This window comes from Achroia grisella, unplaced genomic scaffold (assembly GCF_030625045.1).
Source record: "Achroia grisella isolate CSIRO2021 unplaced genomic scaffold, CSIRO_AGI_Agris_v1 utg640, whole genome shotgun sequence".
Classification (NCBI taxonomy): Eukaryota; Metazoa; Arthropoda; class Insecta; order Lepidoptera; family Pyralidae; genus Achroia; species Achroia grisella.
In genome coordinates, this window is record NW_026712977.1 from 3,215,781 (window position 1) to 3,240,268 (window position 24,488).

Genomic DNA, 24,488 nt, shown 5'->3' on the forward strand with positions numbered 1-24,488 from the left:
GTACGAATTTGTGGAGAACTTGTAAACCTGTATCACGGGTTACCAGTCAATTTCATCAATTTATCAACATAATAGAATTCGAATTTACAATGGATTTAGAAAATATAATTGTATGTTTTTCTATTTTCTTACAAAGGTTATATACAAATACCAGAAATTATTTAGACAACGTTAAGTTATAAGGTATCTTATTACCACTGTAATACCTCTAATCATTGGAAATTTCATTTTCCTCATTTTTTTCTTATTTGGATGTATAAGAAATATCAATTTTACTAAAACAATATGTTGTTTGCTATATGTAAACATTTAATTGCATAAAATTCTTAGCTTTGCGCTAAGTCTTATAGACTGAAAGCAAGATACCTCCTCGTCTGCGTTAAGTATTTATATTTATGTGTTATTATATATACAATATTTAGCCAATTTTAATAGGTCCAACTTTTAAATGTTCCTCCCGATTATAAAGTTGGTAGCAATTTGAGTAGCCAATATTTACCTGCTCAAATTAAGCGCCAATTTTAATGGGATTTGGTTTGTACTGGTATAACATAAATAGAGATAGGAAGGCTGGTATTAGTATTTGTGTACCAACATGTTACACACTTTTATCAAATGAAATAAGAATTACTACAGGCTTTTCCGTTTACATGAAGTACGTTTATCTATTTATTCCTATAATCATTCCAAATCCCTTGCGCGTGTTTAGATGGTAAACTTAATAAATATTGTTGTTACCTAGAAATAATTAAATGCCACTGGAGTATCATAGGTGTATCTTATGTAGCATTCTTTATTATTATATATTAATTTTATAGAAAAGAATTCCAAAATACTTAACATTATAAATATTTTTAGATAAACTACACAATATATATACGACGATAATAAAATCGTAAACAACGAGTAACATTGTCATGTATGTTTCATAATATGTTATACATAGGTACATACATACTATATTGCGATTACATAAATTCTATATAAATTGGTTTTTCCAATATCTATTTAAGCTGTTCTTGAAATATTTTAATTCAATAAATCAAGTCAAAGGTTTGATTGATAAAAGTTACCATTCAAAAGTATTCTCGACTACTCTTCGCTATTCATTTTGAATGAATTTCTAATTAGTTACACCATTCAAGAAGAAACTCTAGGTAAAATATTGAAATTAATATTTATTATAGGTACAACACTCTCCGTCAATATTTTGTGGATATGGTAATATCCGTATGTACTGTAGCGGGGATAAGGATTTCTAAGGATTCTAGCATATGTCATAACATAAGCTACGAAGGGGTGTCACGACATTATCTATTTTTTTTTAAATAAACTGCATCGCATAAATTAGTAGTATAAAAACGTATTTCTTTAAATTTATCCATTATAAATAAAAATCCAGAACTTTTGTGTGTATATTAGTATGTATAAATAACGTTGATTATGTAATAATCCTATTTTCGCTATTGAACTGTTTTGTCCTTTACGTCCTTTGAAACGTGACAAAATTTGTACAATTATAAATATATTTTTTACATAACGCACGCAAAATTTTGTCGGCAAATCTTGCCATTGGTAGAATGATAATAATCTTTTCTAGAATATCATTTTCACTAAACCTGAAAAGATTGTAAGCGACATTATTCAACTACAAGGAAAAGCAGACGTTAAATGCTTATGCTTGAAGTGGAAAGTACGGCTACAAATGATATTTTTTTTACAAATAGGAACAAATGCCTCGTACCTAAAGGCTGCTTTCAAGTGTAATGAGAGACGTCAAAACAGGCGCATTTGCTGTTTCACATTACTTCTGTAGTATCATTGCCTCAGCGTATACCAGCTATTTTATGACTGCGATGAAATAATGTCACGTTGTTTTGTGGCTTCGTGAATAATGGTGTGTAATGAATAGCCAACCAATGAAAGAACGTTGGATGTATAACGAAACGCTCATTAAACAAACGAACAAACATATTATTAATACAGAGTTTCGAGTAATTATAAAATAAATAATTTAATTTCAAATTCTATTTATTTTAAATAGTCTTTGGATTTCATATACATAACCACCTAAGTATATAGAGCCTACATGGGTACCTACAGCGACAAATTTAGATATTTCACCTCTTTTAATTTACCTGTGAGTTACTTTCAATTACCATATAGAATTAATTTTAAATAATAATGAACAAGAACATTCCTATTTATATTGGCCTAATGGCGACAATCAAAGTAAATTTTTAATTGGTCAAAATATACTATTTACAAAAATAACGTTTATTTTTGTATCTATATGTTTGTAATTATGTATGGAAATTAACTATGTTTTTTTTTTGGCGACAACTGTTTCAACTTCGTCTGAAAGTCTTTTAGTGAATATTATAAATAATATAATATAAAGTATTCAGTATAGATAGTCAGCATAAGTGCAACGCATACCTACGTTACAAAGTATTCTGCCAGTATACCGCCAGTTGGATACTGGCGGTATACTGGCAGAACACACAAATGCAAACAATTGTCTTAAAATATGAAAGCATAGTAAGTTCATTAAAATCATCTATATAGGTACATAGTTATACAAATATTAGCGAAAATATCATATAAAATCTTATACGTCGACAATGCGCACTTGTCAACCCTGATGTTTCAGTCACCCATAGGCTACGATAACCGTTGACCATCAGATGTAAGCTTTATTTCCACCAATGTAGTGTATAAATAAATGTACACAAACATATAGTAGTATGACATATATAACGTATAAACAAACCTTTTTGTAATCGGTTGAAATCTAACGAAGTAATTATTTTATTCCCACTATTACTGCGCAGGGCGTGCTGTCGTGATCCTATTTAGTGTAACACCTGTTTGTTCGCAGGCGCTACTCAAGATCTCCTCGGCGTACCTCAACAAGAAAATACCAAATATACCCGACATAAAGGTGGACGGCGCCGAAGAGAAATGGTGCGTATTCTTATAGCAGTATGATTCAACGAACAGTATGCGCGCAATGCGACCTTTAGTTGCTAATAAATAATATAATTTGTTGTATGTAATTTATGCTCTACTTGTTTGCCGATTCAATATGTCAAATTAGTAATGCCCGCGAGTTTGTATGCGTCTACATTTGTAGTTCGCCATCTACTGATTGTGATAAAATGACAACAATTAATAAAACATCTATACGACCTCATCTAAGGTTTGATTCATTGATAAAATTGTAGGTAGCATATTAAAATTTTATATGATATTAATTAATTAATATTAATTTCTCGTTAGCCTGTTTGTTGACCCATTTTTACCAAAATATTCTGTGAAAATTTCATCGTAATTCCTCCAGTAATTCATTTACAGACGATTTTATTATATGTAAAGAAAAAGTAGATGAAGACACTAAAGATTTCAAGTAGCTGCTATTAAAGAAATTCAGTAATTAATTACGAATTATTTGCTCTCTCTCTCGAACTCTAAGCGACAGATCTACTCATTTGGTCATGTCAAAGTTCAAGCATTCCTCGACGTATGAGCTTAGCCATTAATCATGCTCAATACGATTGCTATATACAATATCTGTGTTTCGTATTCTCACCAGATATCTAGACAGAGAGCGGTACGCAAACTATGTAGACAGTTATTAGCTGCGCTGTCAACTGGGGTGGCATATAGGGTGCACGGTTTAGATACCGCATGATATCGGCTCGTAAGCATGTCCTAGATTGCGATAATGTCAATACCTAGATATTAATACACAGGCTACGATATCTACAACTATGACACCAATACATTGATATGGTTCCATATATATTAAACGATTATTACTAATATTATATATTAAACGATACTTGCTGACTCCGTTCTGGCTAAAAATTAAATATGTCCAAGGTTTTTTAAGTTTAGTTACGCATAAATTTCTGAACGCACCCTGTTTGACAGGTATCAGCAGTATAATATAAGTGTTGTTTTTACTATTTTACATGCAATTTCTTCTTATTCTATAAGTGTTTAAAACTTCCCTGGACTACCACTAATATTTCAAGACTAAAATTAGCCAAATCGTTTCAACCGTTCTCGAGTTTTAGCGAGACTAACGAACAGTATTTCATTTATATATATGAAGATTACCCAAGCCTATTAATACAGTATGTTAGCAGAAACTATATATTTTGCATAATCCCAAACTTATAAAAATTACATGTTTGTTTGTATATATTTCAATTTTAGTATACTGGTACTTTACGGGTTACTGCTAATATGAAGAATCTATACCTAACATATTTTGAGATTCCGATGTATAGATAATGTAACGACATCTCCAACCAGATTATTTACTTGATTTTATAAAACATTAAATTTATTTCATTTTGTAGTTATCACTAATGTATTATTTTATATGTATAAATAATATTATTATATAATCTATTTTATAATTTTATTGTACGAATGTATGAAAAAAAATTACACAACTGTTTTATATATAATAGTTACCACCTCGACTTCGCTCGGGTGTACATGCATTATACGTATAAATCTTACTATTGAATCACTCTATCTATTAAAAAAACACTTCAAAATCCGTTGCGTAATTTTAGGGACGGACAGTCAGCGACAACGACTTTGTTTTATACTATGTACCTAATACGTATTATATATTTTATCTACATTTAATACTAATATTGTGTAGTCTGGTTAACATATCTATAAATAGAACTGAAATGTAACCTGCATTGTATCTACTCTGTCTATCGGGTTTCGGGGATGAGTTACATAAATAATACTCGTAGAGCCACTCGATGAATATTCAATAGTTTCGTTTCAATACAGCAGTATATTCATAGAGGGTTATTAAATATTTACACTTCAACCATATTTGATATTATGACAGTAAAAAGATTTTATTTCATAACAAGTAGTTGACGGACTGCGTCGGAATTTAAAATCGCGCGAAATTCTGCTATTATTATCCGGGCTATTTTATGAAACGGTGAGAATATAAAATGTTTTCTCTCTTAATATTTATTTACAGGCACAAAAAGGTTTCATTCTGGCGTGAAAATGGGAACTGATATTATTTATTATTCCTACTATTTAATTTTTTTTATTTTTATGTCTGCAGTAATTAGAAGTTATTAATTCTTGATTGTTTATCACTTACTTGTTTACGTTTGTTATTTACTTGGATTTATAAACAGTATAATAATATATATAATTTACATACATAGATTATATTACTTATATTTAAACATCACATTATTATTCATAAATTCTTGACTTTCAATTTCTTTTGTATTAAACGAACAATTTGAAAATGAATAATAGCTGGCCAAAATTTGACTACGTGGCGCAAAGGGATTGAAGGTGAATGGCCATGCGGTAACTGTCCGTGAGTTTACAAATGAATTAATAAGTGGCTGCGGGCCCGTGACACTTGTATAAGTTTGTTTGTATGTATTGCGACCATTTTTAAAACAATATAAAATATATAATTCCATAGGGAACAATTTTTTTCTATTAAAGTGACGTAGTTTTATAGCAAAATAGGTAGTTACCTATGTTTTTAATTTGAGAAATACCAGGAATGCTGTACTCGACTATCAGAAGGATGATTTGTTGAGATACGACAATAGATCGATTGTATCTGGATTTGTAGTTGTAATTGGACGGCAAGGATTGTAATCATTTTTACTACATTTCTCTGAAATGAAGCTTTATGTAAACAGAAGAATATTATGCCATTGCCGATTCAAAATATGTATAGAATGAAGATTATTATGACATTTGATTGTTCAACTTTCACCTGCCAATTATGATAGGTACATAAAAAAACGTAAAAGTTGCCAATTTCTCGATTTAAATCTAAATATATTCATTTGGTGACTATAAAGAGAATTAATTGACACTCGATAACTCTGTCAAAATGTTATTAATTTCAAATTAAGTGGTCCTTTGGAAATCATGAATTATGAATGAACTTGTATTTTTGTGGAATAAAATCTTAAAATAACTATTTCTATCAAAATACTAGCTGCAAAACTTATTCGGTTATGACATGCTCTAACAGAAATTCACGATATGTAAAATAGAAAAATATTATATTATATTCGTAATTCTAATTAAAATCTATTCTCTACTGCTGTATAAGTGTCGTGTGTAAATATTATATATAGAGGGAAAAATTAGATTATGTATAAAAGATATTTCTGCACGTATCAATTTTCCAACTGACTAGATTGTCAGAACTGAAACATTGTCATATAGTCAGGTTGTTCTCTGTAGAACTTATAATTATAATCTACTAAGTAGACAAAGGCTATGCGTTGTCTTTCTAAAATCTCTGACAGTCATTAATTTTCTGTCATGTAGTATAGTTACTAATTACAATTGCAAATATTCTGTATTTTCCTATGATAGATTTGATGGCTCTAACTTATTTAATTATTAGTTTGGCGAGGCTTCAAAGCGAATATGATCGGTTTAGCGTCAATCCGTAGCTCACGTGTGAGTTCACATAGTTGTTTGAGTTGGACAGCAGGATACCCCCATGTAGTGGTACGCTAACTCAATAAACGGCCCGGATATTGAAAATACAGTTTGAGTTAGAAACACGTTATTACACTGGACTCCAGGTCTGAATTTCCTATACGTACTGCAACTAACTGATCACTTTAGATAAGTACTCGTACGGCCAGTTACAGTATCGCACATCCTGTTTAATAGAGTGGTAGAAAAATATATATTTCAAATTTATCCTGCATTCATATTTTTAGAATCATAGAATAAAATTACTACCTATACCTACATGAAAGTATTTGACTAAAAATACCATCAGTTCAGAAACGTAAGATGTCAACAAAAAAGAACGAAAAACAATAGTTGTTGAATCTTTCTTCATTGGTCTTTGTATAAACTTTATAAAACGCGCGAGTCTCAGACACAATTTAAACAATTTGGGTGCAGTTTCCCTAATGTATTATAAAAGCAACACTTAAAAAATAGTGTTTGCTTTTTATCTATTAGATTACAAACAAAAAATACAAGGGTATGTAGTTGAAATATTTGTAATATCAATGACTTCAGTTTTGTTTAATATTAAAGTCACTATGTTCGGAGGTGCATGCATAAATTGTCTGTCTAAAAACTAACGGATTATGTTTTATGGAATTATATGACTTAGTCGCCTTCTATCCATCGACAGGGAATTCCTTCTGATACCTGGTATGTAAATGATCACGTACAGTACGGTTTTAAGAGAAATTTCCTCCAGCGATGTGCTATGTGCCGAGTTTTTCTCTAAAGTAAACAGCTAGGAATTAAAAAGGGTATCTAAGGCGTCCGTGGGCTACAACCCATTAAAGGCGCACTGTATGGTACGACTTTGTCCTCATAAAAGGATCACATTACCCAGTTGTTACCATGTTGTGTTAACTTTTACACAAGTGCGATATGCTTTATTTTCCGTAATCAGCTTCTTCGATATCATAGGGCTGAAAAGGACTGATATTATATTACTACATTTTTCTCATAAGGATCCTCTTCCACGTTTTACTAATGTTTTTTTTAATATTAAGTCCGTAACTGATATGAGATCTCCATGGTTTTACATATAGTGTATAAACAACGGTTACATTATAATATTATACGGATCATAAGTTAAATCACTACTACCGTCTTTGCATAGAAATATATAATAATTTTAAACCTTTGAACGACAGAAATCTTCAAAATGAATTTTCATATTCTAACTTCGTTTCTCGTGGAAAGTTCCTCGACTTTATGAATAGACGCTGTCACTGGATTCCGGGTAGCTATAATACGCGCTATCAATGAAATTACCGTTTCATAGAGCTCTGAATATTATATTCTTTTTAAATATGTTTGACTAATTTATTCGCATTATTGCATTTCAATACATTTTTACCGACCGCAATTGATAGTTATCGAGACTATTGACGCCATTGCTAATAATATACCTGTCAACTGCTTCATCCATACGATCCCATAACTGTCAACGTAGTTAATTCTAGGCTAGTTGACCTGCCTTCATCCTAATCTAATCATATTCATGACTGTCAGTTATACTTGTGAACGGGTGATGTTTGTGGGGACTGGTGTTTTGGTAACTGTGATAGATTTATTGAAGTAGCTATATATGTATTTTACATTTTACTTCTGTGAATTAATGCTATTTGGTAGTTTGTATTGACACAAAACCTTAAAAATGTAACGCAATACGGTTATTTTTTTTAATTTCTTTGAGAGCAACGGGCATATTTCTTGCTCGTTATTTTTTGTTAAGTCTACATTCCGAATACGTATATTAAGTATATTAATATATCTATTAATAGTTTTTTAAAATGAACGTCCTATTCCTATCTCAGTAATGGCCGTTAACACACTTCCATCATCGTTTACTAAAAATGTATGCGCTTTTGCAATATTATATAGCATTTAAATAGAGCAAAGTTCATTTTTATAACAATTTAAGAGAATTTAGCGCTTGAATTTCGTAAAAGCTTTGTCACTACCTCATTGCTGTGAAAGTTTTCTCTTGTCACCTATAATCAAATTAAAAAATTAGAGCTGTCGGCGTTGTAGATTTTCTAGTGTAAAATCCTAAAATAAGTAATGATACGTTATTTTATGCATTTATGATCTCAAAAGGGTTCATATGGAAAAGTTCTGCTTTTATGCAATCTCTCTAGAACGCATTTGAATGAAAAAGTTTTGCAAGTTATTTAAGTTCTTTAGGAAGCGTTCATATAGGAAAGTATTGCATGTTTTTCGGTCTCTTTAGAATTTACATGGAAAGTTAGGACTAGCCCAACGTTTGTTAATATCTTTAGTAGCACAATGCAGCAAATATTATTTTAAGATATAAATAGTGTCTTTTTTTATATATTTTTAAATATAGTTTAACATTCTGATATTTCGACAATATACTACTGTAATTAGTTATTTTGCACCGAGCTACCACGCGACTGTTACATTTGCGTATCATTGCATAAATATGTATAATAAAACCTTTAAAGTAATTTATATACAATTAATTTTTTTAATCTAATATTTTCTACACGTGTGTATTTTAGCGATGTAAAAAAATTTTTTCACAATTATTGTCTGTGCGTTTAAATATTTAACAGATGTAACGGTTCCTGTAATACCGCCTTTCAGTGGTATTATGAGGAGCTTGTTACACCAAAATTCTCATAACAATTAGTATTGACATTAATCTAATCGATTCATAAATAAAATAATTCGTTATTCAGAATACCACGCGGTCAAAGTCGCGGGCATGTCTGATTAATAAATTTAAGTATTATATATAGGTAATAAGTACAATTTCTAAAACAAAAGTAACCTAAGTTAATCCTTTTGGCATTAGCTATCTGCGAATGAGCCTGCCGTCAAAATTGTATTGCTGTTGTAGCAAGAACGAACAGAAAACTTGAAAGAAAGCCAATAACATATATTTTTTTTATATGAGTACCGTATAAAAAATGCCTAATATTCATTACAAAGAGATACTTCAGTTTAATTTAATTGTATAGAGTTTACTTATACCTACAGGTATATTAGATTAATCAGTGCCTTTTTAACACTCAATTTAAACACACATAAAAATCTAGAGCACAGAGTAATTAGGTTTCAGATGAATTTATTTTCATTAAATCCGCTTTCGATTCATTATTAACGACTTTCATTCGCGGACTCGTATTATCGGAGATATTAAAAACAAATAGTGCTCTCGTTTATGTTTTAAAATAGCTTATTGCTAATAATAACTTTATAAATGCAAAATATATTAAGTGTAAATAAAATATTAAATATAAGTTAAACTTACTCTCCCCAATTTAGGGCAGGTAGATTAATAAGTCGTATTGAATAAACCAAATACAATACAGTACATAGTTAAAATTAAATTGAAATCGGTATTGAGATAAACGCGTACAAATTCATAGACAAATAGATAAAATTTCTGTACCATTCTGAACCATGAAATATCCTTAAAGATAAATTACCTACCACAAGTATATAGGTAGTTGAGGAAACGACTAGTAATAGAATAATTTAATAGTTTGATTAACAGAAATTCTTAACAATTATAATTCTGAACAACATTTATTTAAAAGAACAACACGCAGATGTCATTCTCTTTCTTCTTATGACAAGGTGGCGTTTCGAATGAGTAGTACATTAAAAAAATATGACTACTTTAATGTGCTTTCATTAAGTATATTTGAATAAAGATTATTTATATTTCTATGTAATGTTAACACTGTTCGTATATAATATAAAATGTACTCAAAAGCAATAGTAGCATTCAAAATTCGCTAGGAGAGGACGGAGGGTTTTAGAGCGAATATACAAACATTTACCATTCGTGAAATTTCATATGAATAAATAAGTTGCCTTTGCTGCTTACGTGTTTATGTCTGATGCATCACTGTTGCAGTGAGATATAAATATTAATAATAAGTAAGGACTTCACACACTCTCATCTATTTCTAAACTTAGCACAGCTTGTACTGCTTGTAACAACCCGCAACCTTCAGAAAAGGGTGTGCTAACTACCGATATCGTTTCTGAAAAAATTATACATATTTTATAAACTTCAAGTTATTCTTCATTCTATCACTCCACAAGTCAAATATAGACATAAAAATAGAATAAAAATTTATTCCATTACAAATGTTCATTTTCTACTGTTATTTGTTACCGTTGCAGCTGAATTGAAATATGCATCATATGTCTGTTACAAGCACCTTTATTGAAAAATATTGGTATATCTTTTTATCAAATGCAATAAACAAGAATATCTAATCAAATCACATGAAAATCTTTTCGTTCCAACCAGTTTATTCTGTTCAGTTTATGCACTGTTATATCGAGGAAAATACTGGATAAAATGCATTCCATTGCATTTCTGAAAAAGGAAATAGAATGTGAACGTAATATGATTAAATGCAAACTGTTCTTAGGGTTGCACAGCATCAGACAGGGATTATACATGTATTCGTGTTTATTTTATCTATAAAGTTGGAAACGTGTTTCTAAACTACAGATTAAAAGCATATACACACAGGTAACGGTGTTTTACTAACACTGTAAAAGTACTTTGATACCAGGTTGTTATAATTCTATTAAACCCGGCAAAGCTTACATCCTTCGGATATAGCAAAGTTATCTGTCGGAAACGTTCACTTTGTGTACTCATAGTGCACGATATTCAACTTGTTAATAATTATTTTCACTAGTTTGTAGCGAACTTCAATAGCGGGATTTAGTGTGATGTTATAGACAGATATTATACCGCAGACAAAGAGCACCGGATTACATTGTCTTTAATGTTGATATCTATTGTCTAGGTAAGATATTTCTTTAGTCGCTCCCAGTAATGAAAGTAACTAGTTATTATGTTATTAAATGAAGTTTCGTAATTGAACTTCATAGTATTATTCGTATAAAGTAACAAACATTTAAGACAGGTAGATAGTTAGATAATAATTGTTATTTGTATCTTAGTACACAGATATAGGCTATATTTATTACAAAAAGTACACAATTTACAGATTATTTAAACCAATGCAATACAATACGTAGCACACACATGCGGTAAACCTGCAATTCAATTCAAAATGACTCCTAGCTCAGTGTGGAGAATCACTCAAGGAGCATAATTATTTAAAAAATAAAATAAAATCCGAACAAAACATATAATATTATACGTAATATAGTATAGGAAAATAATAATAGTACGTTTATATATAGAATTGGATTCCAAAAAATATGACTAATGATTTAATAATTATCCAGCCTAGGTATTAAGTGTAAAATAAGTTCCAAGAAATGTTTTAATATATCTATATATACTACTATCATAATTACGCTTTACAAATAGTTCAAGGTGTTTCCGACGTCCAGTATTATAATTCATGAAACTCATCAAATTCCGATGTAAACAGTTAATTAGTAAAGAAATAGACCCAGACATTGTACCCAATTATTTCATACAAATTTTTCCCGTTGTTTACTTTACAACCTGGTATATTTACGAGAATAAAAAGTTAAAAATACATAAAGTGTAAAAGCGTATCAAGGAAAAAAAAACACGACAACTAATTAACAAGTAAGCAACGCTACGATTTAAGTGAGTAGCTACCGCCAGTCTTGTGAGTTGAACCAATACTGAATATACGAAAGAATTTCAGTTTTAAAAAGAACTTGGACGCTTTAACAAAAAAATTGTATTCTTTTAAGTGTGGCGGCGACGAAACTTTTAAAATGAATCTATGCAAACAATTGCTTGTAAATAAGAGTATGCCGTGCTAGGAAAACGGTATTACAATTTCATATAAAAAATATTTTGTTCAAAGTTGTACAACACTGGGAAACACCATCTATATTTAGACAATAAAGCGTTCATATTGTAATAAAACGTTCATAGTGACGTCTCGAAACATTCGCGTCAACTGTTCAATATTCAATTAAAAAGAACATTCATATTTTTCCGAAGGATTAAACTGTGCTTTTGTTACACGTTAACAATAAAACACGTTCAATTTATTCCATTAAGCAACCAATAAAAAATTTACGTCGATTTTATATTTTGCTTTTAAACTTTACAAATATTTTTTAGCATCGAACAAAATCCATTTTTTCCGTAACAGTTTAAAGAGAATGTCACTGCATAATTTATAACTTATGAGTACGCCATGCGCCACTTTGCCAGAGCACTTTTTAAATAAACCTGACTAATATTATAAATGCCAAAGTGAGTTGCTTGTTTTGTTTTTTATACCTTAACCGCTGAATCGAATATAATAATATTGGTATACCTAGTAATAAGGACTCTATAGACAAGTATGGGCTACTTTTTTTACAAAAGACTTTTAGGAAGTGTGGTTACCTAATAGGTAATTTATGTATGGAAAGTTTTTATTCTGTCTATTGGCTATCTTGTTATTCTTGTTGAGTGGTATTAAATTATTTTCATTAACAAAAACTAGCACAGCCGCGAAAAATAACTGATCATTCACATACATACATACATAATTTAATGCAAATAATTTAATTTCCATTAATCTGAAAAATTAATTGAATTGTACATGAAAATGTACACATAAAGCAGGTTTTAAAAATAATGTCATAATTACATGAACATCTTATTTCGTAATTGAAAACGTATCTGATGCTCATGTCAATGCGATGAATAGTCTTTTAATTAGTCACTAGCGGAGCTCGTAACTTTGTACGCGTAGTATGCAGTTGTTTATAACTTTGTTTGTACACCGAGTATAATTGTATGTGTTTTAGAACTAAGTGTTATAATAGACAGTTTGCTGAAATACATCATTAGAGAATCTCATTAAAAGCAGTTAAGACACTTCTTCTGACACTAGCATGCACATACCCACAAACAAATAGACAAGAATTATAAATACAAATTTATTATTTGATAAAAGTATTTAATGTACAAAAACACGGCTTTTAAACGGAGTTTTTAATTATATAATGTTTTTACGGTTTAGTATTTTAAAAGTATAATATCTTGCGTACCATACGGGCTACGTCACGCGGAGGACTGGCATCTCCTTAATTGACTAATATGGATGAAAATTCTTCTTATAAAATATTCTAAAACTTGGTGCACTCAAGCACTGAGCGATTTATTCACGTTGCCTCTCTAATAATATAGGGATTCCGTAGTAGAGACGTTATATTACTTACTGAATCGTGAATATAATCTAAGATTAACGGAGCTCTCTCTGGGTAGGATCCGAGGCAATATTTGATACGAGATATTTTTAGAATACGTATTTCATTTTATAGTAGTTATTTTGGCTTCAAACCTTTAGGGACATGCTTTGAGTTAGCTGTAATATGTTTGGTAGATGTTTGGTAGAATAAAATTAGTTATGCCAAACATTATTATTTTAGAATAGAAAAGAAAATTGTTTATTTAAGATAGTCATTACTTAATTTTTTTTAACTAAATTTATATAGGTATAATGTATATTGACTGTTCGTTTCAATTTGCATTATTAATTTTGATTACAATATAGTTACTTGCAGAGTTGTAGTGAGTATATAAAAATATAATAATATATTATGAATAGATCAAGGAAAATAATATGAAGCCTTCAATATGGAGAGTGCATTAGGTTTTAAAATTAGGTACTATTTTCGTTTTACGAAGATATATAATTATATAACACTCTGTCCATAACTATGTAATTACTCAGTGAAATAAATATCAGGTACAATGTAAGTGATTTATCTGAAGCAATATTACTCTTTAGAATATTATGATCTACTTTTGCTTTGTGCTAACTTTCATCGAAAATTTAGCCGAACTTTATTATCAAGTATACTTTAAAATGTTACACATAATTACGAATTTTTAATTTCTTAATTAAACCATAAGTCGCCATATAATATATTACTGTCTTATTAGAATTTGCATTATTAATTATGATTCCTTTGTAATCTGCATTGTTGGAGTTATTGAATATAAAATGTAATGACATATTCTCTATGGATATTTTAGTGTAGTATAATTATAACCCACTGTATATACCTAACTGTATGTAATTACATACTGAAATAATTGTGGGACATTATATCACTGATGTAACACAAATTTACACTTTAGAATATTTTGCGCTATGAATTTAGCACAAAGTCAAACTTTGTGCTAAATTCATCGAATATTTTCAGGGACTATAAACTCAGCTATAAATAAAAGTAGTGTCTTTCCTATACTCGTAATTTCGATAAAAAAATTTGTTTCGTTATAAATAAATCTTGTCTTATTTGACCATTCGTTTGAGTTTGCATTATTAATTATGATTACATTACAACTATCTGCAGTATTGGAATTAGTGAATAAAAATACAATGATATGTTATGTATAGGTAACGGGTCAAAGAACATAATAATCGGCCTTCAATATGGAGAGTGCATTCGGTCATAAAATTTATATTTCAGTTGAATGATTGAATATAATTTACCCACACTGTACGTAATTGTAACCGTATGTAATTACATAATCACATAAATATTAGATACAATGTAACTAATATAACATTCGGAAGAACATTGAGAATATATATAGGTATTCATCTATTTTACTAAAATAAAATTTTATGGAGTTTTACTGTTACATATTATAAATATTATATAATGAATTGTCGTAGGTACGTTAATCATCTAATTTTCAATCAAATTACATACCTAACGGACTTGGCGAAAAGCAATTATTATAAACGATAGGTAAAAGCATGCCACTTACGATTCAAAGTGCGAATTACACCTAGAATCTAATTGGCATTAATACTGGGAAACAGAACATCTTGAGGTCTTTTATTATGTTATTTTTTAATGTCCTCATTTATATTTATTTATTCGTTCTAGTTATGAGACCCAATCTCGCTGTCTCTAACAACTTAATGACACAAAAATTTAGGTTATAATTATAATAAAATCTACTAAAGTTCTATTTAGTAATATAATAGCTGTAGAAATATTATACATCGGAATATATGGGTACATTTCCGCAATGTAACATGTGTGAATTCTTTTGTTTAAAGCTGGTGATAACGGAATAAAGAATCAAAGGCTCTGCAAGTACTCTGATAGAGTACCTATAAAAAGAAGGACTGTAGAAGTTAGCCTATAAAAGGGCATTAGGGTTGCAAGATTCCAAAATGCAGGAATATTCCAAATTAGCTTAGAAAATTGGAACGTCCCGTTAAAATGAGGATGTCTGACAACGCCGCTTTGTAATAACTTTCATCGAAACTAACTACGGAACTATAAAGTTAATTATGTATGAAGGTGTTGCATATTTTAAAGTTTTATATACTCTATGAATAGAAATTGGAAATTAACTAAAAAGATTGTAATAAAGTACGTACAGGTACTCTAAAACTAAGTAATCCTTTAACTAATTATATAGCTAACAAATGTTGCTGTTCGCAACTATTTATGGATCGATAAGTGCATACCAATTACGATTTAAAGTGAGAATTACGCTTAAGAGTTGTCATTAGAATTAATAATTGAGTTGTGAAATGGAACTTCTTGAAATAATTTATCGTGTTATTCATTTAAAATTAAATTTGCGTCTAAGATCGTAGAGAGATGAAATTTTCGGTCGCAAAATCCATTCGAGCCGACACCAAAAACTTTGTGTATCAATTTAAATTACTGACTAATAGAAAACTCAGATGCAAACTAAATAAACCCGAGGATAGCGGTAGATTCGCGCCCAGTCGCGTTGAATTCAAATATTTGCAGTGTCAAGTGCTCCGTTCACCACAACGTCGAGTTGACAATGCCATTGACTACCTAGTCCCGGATTACAGTCTTCAAAACTGTAATGTTCAACTTGTCACAATTGCACACAAATTTATGTCGTTTTTTAAATGTTTCTAATTGTTAACAAGTGAAGCAGAGAAGTACTGAAGTAATTCAATACTGGGCATTATAATTTTATACAATGGAAATATATAAAACAGTGTAAATAAATATGACATGTAGATCTTTTATTGTCTTATATAATATGTTTCTTTTAAATATTAATACTATTTTTGACTTGCTTTATTGCAATATGAAAATGTGTAACTATTTATAGTATTTCAATACATATATTAACATAGGTATATCATCTTCGTAAATGTTATGTTGTACCGTGTATCAACATATAAACATATTTGTTTGAGTTTCATTATTTGATTAGCTCAGATATTTACATGGAATTATCAATCATGTCGTTGCTAGAAGCCTGATAGTCATTAATCCATTCGACTACATAATAATACCATTCCTATATTGTCTAAACAAGATACACAAGAGCTGCTCTCATGCTCATATACTCCATACCGTACGTATGCCCTATATGGCCCTTAATCTTATCGAATTGTAACTTCGCTAAAGTGTACTAGACATCACAAGAGCCAATATACCTAAATACATTAATCCCTATCGCCAGAGAGTCTTAGTACAATCGTCTGCCATTCGACTGCATGAAAATCTATGTCTTATTGATCAAGAAATGTTGGTAGATCCTAGTGAAACAGGATTTGGATACTTTGAACTCGCTACTTCAATCTTAAGACTATCATCTTCCTTGATTGTTTATTTCTGTATTTCTATCTTTATTTCTTTTACTGCTTTGCTGCTGCTTTGTTACGAATATCTAATGTAACTAAAGGATAAACGGCAATGAATTTAATATTAGTATATATTTAAGTCATATCTACAAATCTCACAAAGAAATAGTTATATTCATTTATTTCTATTTCAAGAAATTTATTTTTACTGCTACAACGCGCCCACTCACAAGGCTGGAGCGGAGGCTAGGCTGCTAGAGCGGGCGGAAAGGTGTTAGGCATTAACGCGGCAAATTTTTACATGGAAATTATATCTTTTTCTTTATTTATGTCTTATTTTCCAGTATTGCGAAGTCATTTTTATATTAAGTTTATTTTTGTACATAAACAATTTTTAAATCCATACGTCTGCACCTAATATTGTAAAGTAAAATAATATTAGTCTGATTGTTACCTGTCCATGGATCTTCATGAAATTTCTACTTAAGGATAGATTGTATCACTGGGCCGGTAATTGATTATCTTTATCCTATAAAAAGGAAAGAAAACCTACAAAAGTTACATTTTTGTTCGAAGAGACGTTACAGGGAATTACTAGAATCTTTTAAATAACTAACATGGTTTTTTGAACACTATTACGACTTTAGCCTTAGCCTCTTGCACGGTTCCGCCTTAAAAGTTTAGTTACAACAAACAAATAATGGTATTCTATCTTACCGAAAGTCTTAGTGATTAAGAATAAAGATAAAAATAGTGGTTTTATTTTTTCTGCTTCTCTATTCTATTATATTTTCTTTATTACTTGCCATTTCTTCACAATTGGATCTATATACTGAACTGGACGGTAAAAAATTATAATATTAAAAATTTTACGTTCATTAGCTAAAATGTCCTACATGAATAAATATTTTTTTAATTATAATTTACTATTGTATTGTTTAGGAACATGTGGAATGTATGGCGCACCGTCCTTGAGGAGAATGAGAAGTTGGCGCGTGCCCGATTGGCTGCCGTCGAAGTGTTTCAGCAACAGATTGCGGATGAAGCCAAGTTCCTAAGACAGCACAAACTTAATGTCGCCAAAAAGGTGAGCAAATTTTATTTTAGTCTACCTAAATACGGAAGAAGTCCTTTTTTTAGTAACATACGTAAATTCGTAATGAATGCTGAAACGCTAACGATATAAATCACCAATGGTAATATGTTTATTTCTATTTGAGAATTGTCATCGAATTTTTAATTACAAGAATTATTTCTGTATTGTGAATGTTTAACAAGAAAATAGATGTGTTAATTAGCGTTAAATTATATTATTGAATAATTATCTGAGAAACATCTTAGATTAGGTACATTACAATTTACATACATATTCAAAATTTTAACGTAGTGTTGGACGAAAGTAGTTTCAAATCGAGTTACAGGTTTTGACACCTGTTAGTAAACAGTGGCATCTAACAGGTGGTAGGAGAAGGAGATAATTTCAAACGATGGACTCAGCTTGTGGCCTCACAACTACAGTATCGTACTAACACTATAAACTCGGAAGTGTGCATATATTGATGAATGTATCTTGGTACTCTTTTTCCCGGAAATAATACTGAACAGATTTTAAAAAAACTTTAATAAAACTGGTATTGAAGCTATAGTAGTGTATGATATAGCTTGTATGTATATCAGAATAACACATAGCTAGTGATTTATAAATCTACGTATTGTCTAACCTATAAATTTGTTATTGCCGAATAACAGATGTAGGTATATATTCCTAATAGGGTTTCTTAAACCAGGGGCAATAAATAAATAACAACATAGTGTTATCTAGTGCCAGCTCCATGAACTAGTAGTTTAGCACAGCCTTACGTCCAATTTTCGTGGGTACGATTTGTCGGATGCTACAAACATTTATATTGCACTCTTAATTGATTATAGTATTAGGCTGGGTGTTTCCGATAGATATATAATTTGTATTGTATTTGCAAAAAAAAAGTAATACAATTATTATTACTAACAGTCTCTTAGTACCCATAACACAAGCTCTGCTTAGCTTAAGGACTAGACGGCGCTATGGTAATTCTCCAATGTTATTATTTATTACGGTCATTTACATGACCAATTTAATTCATTAATGTACTCGTATTTTTTATATTGAACGGGAACCAACCCGCGGCCTTAAGAAAGTGATTTAAGAAGAAAAGTAGAATGACTACGTGCGTCAGAACTAGTTCACCAATCACGTCATGCTTATTAAACTAGAACCATTTCTTTTTATTTTATTATGAGAATGCATCTGAATACAGTAATCTGTATTGTGTTATTATTGACGTATGAATTTGTAATCAGATTGAACAATATCAGCTTTAATAAAGGATAATACCATATCACACGCAGCGTAGTAGAGTTATATGTAACAATTTTGGTCATTATAAAATGTAGTGTAATTATTGTAACTATGTAACTAACTAACTCTAAATAAGCTGATGCAATTATATTAATTCAAAATTAATTACTTTATAGAAGGACCTAAAATGGTATAGGTATACATATAATTCAAAAGAAACTGATTGTTCATTACACGGCACTCTGATTAACCAGCGGCGCGACCAGCGGGGTCCGTCCGGAGGACACCGACAATACCCGAACGGAGCCGACCGCCACTTGTGCATAGTACGGCGGCAAAGTTACACCTTATTTTATAATCTTGTAAAGAATCAGAAATTAAACTATTTATCACATCAACATTTGTATTATTGGAGCTGCTGAAGCTCCAACACTGATCGTTGTCTATACATGGAAGATATATGATTAAAAAACTATTATTAAGATACTTAACATGCAAGTTTCTTGCTCATTCCTCTTGTGATGCTTTCCGAATGAGCGTTAGACTAAAAATAAAGTGATGACTGTTAAAAAGTGCTCCAATGTAATTTTATTATCAAAATATATAATAATAATAAATTATTATCTATTTTATTCTTTATTAATGTCTTAAAAATAACCAGAAATAGCGATTGTTAGAATGTTTCTATGATTTTCTGTGCGTTTTTAAGCGTGGTTTAGAATAAAGATGTTGTAAACTTCATTTAAAATATACTCTTTATTTTGTCCAATCGGTTAACTAACAAAAAGTCGAAATAACGAAGTCGCGGCCTTAGCTAGCATGAAATAAATGAATTAATATTGGAATAAGCACGTCTAAGTAAATTAAGTAAGCAAATATATCACTCTATGAAATTAATAATCATTGAAAACGTACGATGCAATTTTCATGGAATATGATAGTATTTGAATTGAATAATATCATTCATATTCTACGGAATTATATCGTATATTTTCAATTAATTTCGGTTTAATGAAAATTAATTACATGCTGGTATGGACCTACTACATGGAATTCGATATCAATTTGAGTACATTAAATTATAAAAGGATTAATTATCTGTAACGATTTCAGAGAAATATGCATTCACGGTGTTGATGTAAACAATTTTGTCCAATTACTGATGACGGCAATATTATGAAATGCACGGTATTAATATGAGAGCAGTTCGATTAAATTAACTTACAATAATTATTATTTAATAGTGTGAGATGCATACAAAAAATATAGTCTATTAAAATACTAATTTTAGAGATGGTTTGATGGGTTGAGATGCGCGAATTACGAGATTCAAACTTGTAATTTTTTTTACAATAACGGTATAATTACAGTGGACGTATGAGTTCAAGATAATTTTGCCGTGACGAGCCGAACTCATCACTTACTGAATGTTATTCAATATTGTTAACATTACATAAAATGTTAAATAGTCTTAATTTTAAAAATATGTCAGGCGTAGTGCCCCTTTTACATATACAATAATTACAAAGTGATTACAAAGAGAAAAATAGTCTTAATTACGAAAATGAATTACACAGTGGTCTATAACTTCAGTCCATTGCATAGACAATCGAAGCGACCAAAGTGTACTCGTATGTCATCCTCTACGAGTAAACATAAACTATACCAAATTTTCACGAAGATCACTTTGTAGAAAAGCTATGGAGATTAAAAAATATATCTATGTATACTCTATGTTCGGCAGTACAATAACTTTGAAATATTGTTGATATCTATAAAATCTTACATTAATTTTTTGCAAGTTAGACATTAACGTTAAAAGTTTAAGTGTAATCCTAATTTGTTTTCAAGTTTACGTAGTTTGTAAGCGAACAAGTTATAAATAATACATTGGTTTTCCCATTGTTGCAGTGCACAGATTCACTCGCGCAGGCTCATAAAGAACTACAATTAAGTGTGGTCGACATAGACAAGACCAAGAAGTTGTACTTTGATGAAGAACACACTGCCCACGATGTCAGGGATAAAGCTAAGGATATCGAGGAAAAGTAAGTAAATATATGTTTAAGGCTGTTATAACGAATGGGATAGTCAGTATACTATAACTGGTGATGTGACATGCCCACATTTCCACAGCAATTTTTGGATACATTATGTCAGAAAGATTACGTTTCTTGGTAGTACATAATTTCTATTAGAGAAAAGGACATGAATTTATATTAAAACTCTTTAGTTTTTAATATCTATTAGATTCAAACCCACGATCTTCAATTTATGTCCATTGTGAAATAGTAAATATATTTCGCTACGACTGCTACTTGTCTTGACAATGTTTTTTGTAACTGTGAGTATATTGAAAAATTAATAATAAATAAACTTCCTTCGGATCACTGTGGTCAAGTTGTTAAGTTTAGTAATCAGACTAAAAAAAATACCAATAATAAAAGATCAAAAAGACAAATAAATGCTTACAATATTAATAAATACAAAAGCACGGTTAAATATAAATTAGACTTAGAGTTACAATCTGTCAGTCTTAATAATCCTGATATTCTTTACACCAAGTTAATTAGTCTTTTGTCAAAAGAATACCAGAATATTTTCAAGAAAAGAGAATATTGTGTTAAATCTAAATTTACAGAATGGGCAACAGTAGGAATACTTAAAAGTAGAAACATTTTATTTGATTTATATGATCAAAAAAAAATATAGATTTGATGACAAATTTACAACTTATGTGAGAAATTACTCTAAAATTTTCAAACAAGTTTGTATTGCAGCTAAATCTAATTTTATAAATAAACAAATTAATCAGTCCTCTGACAAAATTAAGACCATCTGGGGAATTATAAACAAAGAAACTGGACGGTCTGAAAAAGCCTGCAATCAATTCTCATTAAATTATGACAATAAGTTAATAACAGCAACAAAAGATATAGTTCATATTTTTCAAGATTTTTTTGCTAATATTCCGATTGATATTACATCTTCTCTAGACTCATCTCCAATTCGAGCAAAAACATTACTGGAGGCTAATGTCAGCCCTTGCTCTTTAACATTTAAATTTTCACATGTCAGCCCTTTTCATGTCATAAAAATATTCAAACAGTTAAATTTAAAAAATACGGAAGATCTCTGGGACATGTCAGTTAAAGTAGTTAGTACATTCATAGATATTGTTGCTCCTTATCTAGCTACTATTTTCAATAAATGTGTTGATAATGGCGTGTTTCCTCAATTAATGAAATTTAGCAAATTAATTCCACTCTTTAAATCTGGAGATAGATTTGAGCTAGGCAACTATAGACCAATTTCTATTTTGCCAGTTCTAAGTAAAGTATTTGAAAAGATTATGTTTAACCAAATGTTAAAATACTTCAGGGATAACGGACTGCTTCACAGTCAGCAATATGGTTTCACTGCCGGCAAGTCTACTACTGATGCAGGCGTAGCGCTTATTACACATATATTCGAATCATGGGAAAACTCACAGGATGCTCTCGGCGTTTTTTGTGACTTGTCGAAGGCGTTTGATTGCGTAGATCATGAAACACTTTTGTACAAGCTCAAACATTATGGTATTAGAGATAATGACCTAAGTCTAATGAAAACTTATCTAGAGGATAGGGTGCAAACTGTAGATATTGATGGTGTAAAGTCTAAGGGAACTAATATAAAAATGGGCGTTCCTCAAGGTTCAATATTAGGCCCGTTTCTCTTTTTAATTTATATAAATGACCTTCCCTACATGGTAGAGAAAGTTGCAGATATAGTGTTATTTGCGGATGATACTTCGTTAGTGTTTAAAATTGGTCGCCAATGTAATCAATTAGACGATGTAAATTATGCTATCTCTGCTATACTAAATTGGTTCACATGTAATAATCTATTATTGAACTCCAACAAAACTAAGTGCATTAAATTCACGCTGCCTAATGTAAAACAAGTAAATACGCAGCTATTGCTTAATGATGAAATAGTAAATTTTGTTAATGATACAGTTTTTTTAGGAATAACAGTGGACTCGAAGTTACAATGGGGGCCCCATATTTCAAAATTAGCCAGTAGACTTAGTTCTGCTGCTTATGCAATTAGAAGGATAAGGCAATTAACAGACGTGGCGACGGCAAAACTTGTATATTTTAGTTATTTCCATAGCATTATGTCATATGGCATACTGCTATGGGGTAAAGCTGCCGATATAAATACTATATTTATTTTACAAAAGAGAGCCATACGTTCTATTTATGGTATGGGTTCTAGAGAGTCATTACGTCAATGCTTTAAACAATCAAATATCCTCACCGTTGCCTCACAGTACATTTATGAAAATATTATGTATACAAGGAAAAACTTAGATAGTTTCAAGAAACTTAAAGACTGTACAAGTAGAAACTTACGCAATAAAAATAAGCTAATTTTACCTAAATGCCGTCTACACAAAGTTAGTAATTCATTTTATGGTAATTGCGTAAGATTCTATAATAAACTGCCAGAGTCTACGCTAAATCTTACAGAGAGGCAATTCAAATCTTATATTAAACAAATGTTATGTAAAAAAGCCTATTATAAGATAGATGAATTTATAGATGATAGCAATATATAGCAAGAATAAGTTTATTTGCGGACAACGTTATAATTTTAATTTTCATACTGCTTTCTTGATATATGATAGCGTAGCGGCTTTTGTATTGATTGCCGCATGCATCCTTATGTAAAGTGCGAATACTGTAACTACCATATAGTAATTTTTATAGCTGTGACGTGGTCGTGTGGAATGAGTAGTCATGCTCACTAAAATGTCCAGACATGTGGCGGCGTGGTGGGCCGGGTCAATGGGCTCCCTAAAATATGGTCGAGCGCAGTGATGGCTGGCTCATCCGTCATACTCGTGAACGAGTGCTGCTTGTAGGGACTGGTCTGCTCTTATCACTACGACTGATTTAATCTTATTGCATATTTATATTTGACCCAAAAATTAGTGCTTGTTGGTAGTTTGTATTCACACGTTTCGACTTGTAAATGTAAACTTACAA

At 30.4% G+C, this 24,488-nt stretch overlaps 1 protein-coding gene across 3 annotated transcripts in view; it reads left to right on the forward strand.

The window, feature by feature from the left end:
• LOC131849102 (protein nervous wreck) overlaps positions 1–24,488 on the forward strand; it is a 69,653-nt gene that overhangs the window by 22,257 nt on the left and 22,908 nt on the right. For all 3 annotated transcript variants that reach the window (XM_059199092.1, XM_059199093.1, XM_059199094.1), the window contains exons 3-5: positions 2,882–2,967; positions 18,057–18,201; positions 21,364–21,500. In XM_059199092.1, coding sequence (XP_059055075.1) covers positions 2,882–2,967; positions 18,057–18,201; positions 21,364–21,500 — 368 coding nt within the window. The remainder of the gene's footprint in view (positions 1–2,881; positions 2,968–18,056; positions 18,202–21,363; positions 21,501–24,488) is intronic.